Source organism: Echinops telfairi, unplaced genomic scaffold, assembly GCF_000313985.2.
Source record: "Echinops telfairi isolate 266 unplaced genomic scaffold, ASM31398v2 ScPeMD7_5;HRSCAF=22, whole genome shotgun sequence".
Lineage (NCBI taxonomy): Eukaryota > Metazoa > Chordata > Mammalia > Afrosoricida > Tenrecidae > Echinops > Echinops telfairi.
This window is the reverse complement of record NW_022103901.1, coordinates 28,598,223-28,604,721: the sequence shown is the minus strand read 5'-3', so window position 1 is coordinate 28,604,721 and position 6,499 is coordinate 28,598,223. Positions and strand designations below refer to the sequence as shown.

The 6,499-nt window shown below is 52.3% G+C and overlaps 1 protein-coding gene across 1 annotated transcript in view; it reads left to right on the top strand.

Annotated features, from left to right (window-relative positions):
- BMERB1 (bMERB domain containing 1) overlaps positions 1-4,728 on the top strand; it is an 88,686-nt gene extending 83,958 nt beyond the window's left edge. Inside the window, exons 5-6 of the mRNA XM_004705756.3 lie at positions 1,130-1,212; positions 4,336-4,728. Coding sequence (XP_004705813.1) covers positions 1,130-1,212; positions 4,336-4,448 — 196 coding nt within the window. The 3' untranslated portion in view covers positions 4,449-4,728. The remainder of the gene's footprint in view (positions 1-1,129; positions 1,213-4,335) is intronic.
- Positions 4,729-6,499: the final 1,771 nt, after the last annotated feature.

The window sequence follows — 6,499 nt, the reverse complement described above, 5'->3', positions numbered from 1 at the left end:
AACACACACACACACACACACACTTGAACACACACACACACACCCTTCTCCAGCAGGCCCAGCTCCCAACCGGCAAGGGCTGCAGGTTTTCTGTGGACACTGCTTGAAGAGGCGGCGAGGAAGGCATTCCAACACGTGACATCCTGCAGAGCCGCTGTCACCCCTTCTTATTCTTTCCCCCCTGAATACTATTTTGGTTTGGGGGGAGTTTGCACAGCACATTGGGTCTCCACTAGCTAATTTGTTCAGTGGCAGTTCCATTTTTCATCATCGGCCAGCAATCTCCTTCACTGCCGCCCGGGGCCCTGTTTCTGGTTGCTGGAGTGTCCCTGCCCCGTGTCGCCCCATCCTTGCTCCCGAGGGAGCTCACCTGTCAGTTTCAAAGCTTCTCTGCCACTCTCTTCATGGAGCTGGCTCCCCTCGCGACTTCTGGAGCTTCCATCCTTACGGAGACTCCATTTCCTGCACTAGCATGCTTCCTCCCCTGCCCTCTCTGCCTCCTCGGTTTACCCTTGCTCTTCCGTTTGGAGAAAGGTGTCGAGGTCCCTCCTAGTAACCAGGTGTTCCTGTTTGCAGCCCCACCTGTCACCTCACTCCAGGACAGAGGGAAGGAAGGCAGTGAGGGCCCCAAGATGGGAGGAACCCAAAGAGGCTGAGGGAAAGCTGGGACTTGAATAACTTTGTCCCTGGCAAAGAAAGGCACACAGTGTCCCCTGGCTCCCAGGGCCTCTCTCAATCCAGAGACATCTTCTCCTCTCAGGAACTCACCTGTCGGTTCTCCCAGGCTGAGCTCACCCACCTTCCTCCCGGTGAGCCTCGGGAGAGCCAAGGTGTTTGCCCACAGAGCCTGACCACGTGCCCCTACCTGATGGGGGAATAGGTATCTGAGCTGGTTGAAAAGCACAGGGTCACTGAGACCCAGGCAGAAGGAACCCCTCCCCCGTCCCCAGGCCAACAGGTTTCAAGTTTATGGAACACAGCGTACCTACACACCATCCATCAGCATAGGCACATCATCCTCCAAGCCCACTCACGGTCTCACCTGGTCCATCGCATTTCGTTGGCTACTCAATGCGTCTTCTGGTCTTCGTGGACTTTTGTCTTTCACCGAACTTCTCTGTACTCTCAGGGAGCAGGAAGAAGACAAGGAAATGGCGGATTTCCTGAGGATCAAGTTAAAACCTCGAGACAAAGTAACCAAGTCCCCAGCCAGTGAGTGCAGGCATGCTTCTTCTTCCCTTCCCTCCTTCCTGTCCAGAACTTAAAAGACGCCTGAGAGCCAAAGGGCACACAGGGACACACTTCTGTGAGCCATAGAATGGTGGCGGGCAGACGACTGGCTTTGCCTGTACTGACGAGGCTCCCCAATTGATGTAATGCTCTGCTGCTTTTGTCTGAACAAAAGACTAATCACTGGCCGGTTGAGTTGCTTCCCACTCGTGGCAGCCCCAGATGTGGTCCAGAGGATTGTCAAAGCGGTGACCTTTGAAAAGCAGATCTTCTGAGGTGCCTGGGCTGGGAGTGGGGCCGGATTCAAACTGCCAATCTCTTGGTTAATAGTCAAGCACTTAACCATTTACACTACCCCAGGGATTCCCTTTTGTTGAGCAGGGGGTCCCCTATTTTCATGTTGCGTTGGGCTCTGCAAAGCACACAGTCAGCCCTGGCAGCAGCGGCCTGGCCTGTCCTCACACGGTTTGGGGCAATTTCACAGGAATTGGGGAAGCGCCAAGACAAGAAGGCGGGACAGGCCCAGGGGGTTGGGGTTGGAATCTCTGGGAGAGAGAGGCAAGAAGCATGCTTCTCAGGGCGTTAGCTTCACAAGCTATTAGGGTGGGCTGGGTGGGTGAGTGGGTGTTTGTGTGTGAAATTCTGGGAATTGCTACGTACGTGACCCTGCTTGGAGCACCCCAGTGTCCCCTGTCAGGTTAAAGAGCGAATGGGTCCTCCTGTCAAAGAGGATCTCTTTGTGGTCCGCTGATGTGTTCCTGCACGTGACGGCTGCTGCTGGGTCCGTGAGCATTTTCACGTACAAGAAACGGACACTGAATCCGAACTAAGCCCCAGAGGGGGTTGTTGAAAGAAGAACGACGCATACCTGGACCTTCGGGACGGGCTACTGCCAGAGTGCCCTCCATTCACCTTACTTCCTTACCTCTGCCCGGCGAGGCACGCTGGCTTCATTTCCCCCACCACCCCCCGTCTTTTAAAAAAAAATCATTTTATGGGGGGATCGTACAACTCGTATCACAATCCATCCATTGTGTCAAGCACATTTGTACATTTGTTTCCGTCATCATTTTCAAAACATTTTTTCTACTTGAGTCCTTGGTATCAGTTTCTCATTCTTCCCTCCCTCCCCCACCCTCCTTCCCTCATGAACACTTGATAATTTATAAATTATTCTTTTTCATGTCTTACACTGATGTCTCCCTTTACCCACTTTTCTGTTGTCCATCCCTCTGGGAGGGAGTTATATGTAGATCATTGTGATCAGTTCCCCCTTTCCCCCCCCACCTTTCTCTTCCCCCCCTAATATTGCTACTCTGATTATTGGTCATGAGAGGTTTATTTGTCCTGGATTCCCTGTGTTTCCAGCTCTTAACCGGACCCGTGTACATGCTCTGGTCTAGTCAGATTTGTAAGGTAGAATTGGGGTCATGATAGTGGGCGGGGGGAGGAAGCATTAAAGAACTAGAGGAAAGTTGTATGTTTCATCGGTGCTACACTACAGTCTTCATGCTGGGGCCCGAACCAGAGCTCAGCACTTTCGTGTGAAGGCCACATATTCTCTCCTCTGGTGTCTAAACACATCCATCTCAGAGAGAGTCTGTCCACCCTTCTTGGACTATGTCTCCATCTCTCAGGCCAGTCACTGTCACCGGGAGAGTGGGTCACCGTGATGGACCAGAAGAGCGTCCCATGCCCACCCCTGCAGCCACAGGGACACATTCCATTTCCAGAGGAAGAGTGATTGGGAGCTAAAAGTTGCCACTAACGACTCCAACCACAAACTCAGTATTCACTGACCACCCAGTAACATTTCAGGAACACATGGCTGTAGCCTGTGGGATGTGAAGAACAAGAAGGGAAGCGGAAGTGACCCCTTCTACTGGCCCCTGAAATCACATGACCTCTGTCCAATGCCAGACTCTTCAAAGGACTGTCTCTTCCATGAAAGACAGACGAGAGAGGCTCCACTTAGCAGCAGGGAGAAAGAGCAAGGAGACCGGCCTTCTTTGTCCGGATGGTTCACGGAAGAAAGACGTCAGTCTGGCAAGAAATCAAAACACTCCACCAACATGCAGTACAGGGGGCCAAGTGTGGGGTCCAGATTTACACTGCTACACTGAACACATTTCTTAATTGAAACTATAATATTAATCATGAGTCTAAAACCAGCAAAAGTTCTGGGACTCCAGGAAAGAAATGACTGTAAACAAAAAACAAAAAAGCAACTGTATTGTGCAGTGAAACGGCTCAAAATTAGCACAAAACTGCTCCATAAAGGCCTATCTCAATCTCAGGGTACACAGACACCCACAGACAAAACAAGCCCTAGGACAATGAGCTCCTAATAAGAATTTTTAAACCAAGACTACATGACTCATCGATACAAGAGAACGCCATCACCCCCAGAACCAGAAATCACAATTCTCTAAAAGTATCAATAAGAATATTTAAAATGGTGACATGGATGAAAACAATTAACATACAGGATGTTAGGAAAAAATATGTAGATCACCACCCCCCCACCCCCCGCCCAAATTCTAAAAATGATATTGTCACTGAAGTAAAATCTCTGGATGGTTTAAAGAACAGATGAAACATAGACACAGCTGAAGGGAAGATTCACACATTGAAAGACAGCTCTGGGGAAATGACCAAGCGTGCAGCAGAGAGTGACAAAGAGAGAGACATTCTAAAGGGGGGGGGGGCAGCGGACATTCAAAAAGGCAACATAACAGGTAATGGATGTAAAAGAACATCTGAGAAGAGAACGCAGCGCCAGCATTTGACAGAACTAAGAGACTCGAACCTGGGACCAAAATGACCTGAACGAGATTTCCTATTTACTAAAGACTTCTTGACTCTTGGGCCCTGTGCTAGGCTTAGCAGATGGATTGGCGAGGAGAACCAGGTAGAGAAAGGGCTGACGCGGGAAAGCCCGTGGGGGCCAGGGGGCAACAGTCCCTCCTTAGCGCTCACTGCCACACTACCTGGCCTGTGACGCTGAGCAAGCCTTAGCCAGGGGTGGGGGTGGGGCTGCAGATGCTCAGGATTCTCCTCACCTTATCTCTCCCTTTCTTCCTCTGTGCTCCTCCCTTGCTACAGGCTCCCCGGCAGAGAAGAAAGCAGAGCCCCCACCTAGCAAGCCCACGGTGGCCAAGACGGGGTTGGCACTCATCAAGGATTGCTGTGGGGCCACCCAGTGCAACATCATGTAACCCCGATGTGGGGTGCCCTTGGGGCCACGGGGCCACCGCCCCCTCCCACCCTCTTGTCTTCACAGCCCCCATGGCACTGGGGCCCAAGAAGTCTCCAAGACGAAAGGGTTGAAGGCAAGCCTGTGACTGCCGCCAGGGGCAGTGGGCGCGGCAGGCAGGCCCGGCCGCCCTGTACAGAGTGTAGCAATAGGGAGTCTCTCACTGTCGCATGGCCCTCCCCTGAGCATGCTGAACCCAGGCGTCTGTCTCACTGTCTATCCAACTCTAGGAAAGGTCCTTTTTGGGGAAAAAAAAAAAGTATTATCTCCACTTCTATCTAGCTGTATCTAATTCACCATGTGAATGGGCTGGGAGCGAGGCAGGGTCCCCGGTGTGTACAGTTGTGACTTCTCAACCATCTAGCACAGTGGTTCTCAACCTTCCTACCGCCATCACCCTTTCATAGTTTCTCGTGGCGTGGTGCCCCCCCCAACCATAAAATTATTTTCGTTGCTACTTCATCACTGTCATCTTGCTACTGTTACAATTCGGGCGACCCCTATGAAAGGATCGTTGGACCTCCAAAGGGGTCGCGACCCACAGGTTGAGAACCACTGCTCTAGCACCGTGCTTGAGACATGCTCTGCTCTGCTGCCGGCCGTCCCCAGACACACACCGCTCTCCATTCTGCCTGCCTCCTCTCCAGGGCCTGTGCCCTGGTGGGCTGCACCCAGCCCACCTGTCTCTCAGGCACCTCGGGACACAAGGGCCCATCGGTAAAGATTGTGCCTGCATGTGGTGTCGTGGTCACGTCTCCCTCCTCCTCCCAGGAGGGTGCCTACTGTACTCATCCCCTTGGCGGTGTCCACCCCAGGGGTGGGGACCCAAGTTGGGCCTGGGGGGCAGCCTGGAGCCGACCCAATGCTCACAAGCAGTGCTGAGGCCTGAACACTCTAGTGCCCAAGGCAGGGCCAATGGGAAGGGACCTGGGGAGAATGTTCTCCCCACCCACCGTGGGGCCCCCGCGGGGATGCCAGGGGAGATGTCGCCTCAGTAGCCTTGCTGATAGCAGTGACAAGTGGGAAGAGGCAAGCGGATCCAACCGTGTCCCCTCCCACTGTGGTGGACTGTCACGAGTTGAACACTTCCATCTGTGTAAACTTGCTATGTGCATTTGCTACAGCCAGCCGGGCCCAGCCTGTGTGACCTCTCTGTCCCTGCGCATGTGTGTGTGTGTGTGTGTGTAGTGACTACCGTCAGTAGTTAGCACTCATGCAAGATCCACTGATGTGCAACCAGCCACCAGAGAAAATAAAAATGGAAACCACATACATAGCGTTCTTGAAACTTTGCCCTTTATTTCCCGCTTCTTCTTGGTGACAGAAGTTCTCTGTGTACACAGACCACTGTGAAAGTACAGAAAGCACGGGGCTCAGAGCGCCTCTCACGGGAGCACACCTTTTGACAGGTTGGCATATTTTCTTTTCCATCTTTGGCCTCATATTGTAATATCTGTAACTCATTTATTCCCCACGTGGCATTATACCACTGTGTTCTCTCTCGGCATTACAGATTCTTTGTACACATTAAACACTCTTCATAAATATTTTCAGTGACTTCTTCTTAATCCGTTTGGCGACTGTACCACAGCTTCTCTAACTATTTCCTCGCGACTGGACCGTTAGCTGCTTTGGGTTTTTCAGTCTTAGAAATCAAATTGCTGCCAACACCCTAAGGAGCCCAGGTGCTGCAGCTCAGGCTTCCCTGTCGGGCTGCTCACGGAAAGGTGAGCAGCTTCAACTCACCAGCTGTTCCAGGGGAGAACAACGGGACAGACTGTTCTGTAACGACCCACAGACTCAGAAACCCCCGGGAGCCATTCAACTGTCCTCTTGTTTCACTCTGCCTCGGAATCAGTCGCCTCCCGGGCTGTCAGCGGAGGGTCGCCACCCGGAGAACACAGCTTCATCTGCATCCCTGATTTCCCCAGATCACTCCTAGAGCGAGCATCATCGGTCCAGTTCTCTCTCAGTGCTCTTGCTGTTGCGAGTTACCATTTAGCCCAACCCTGA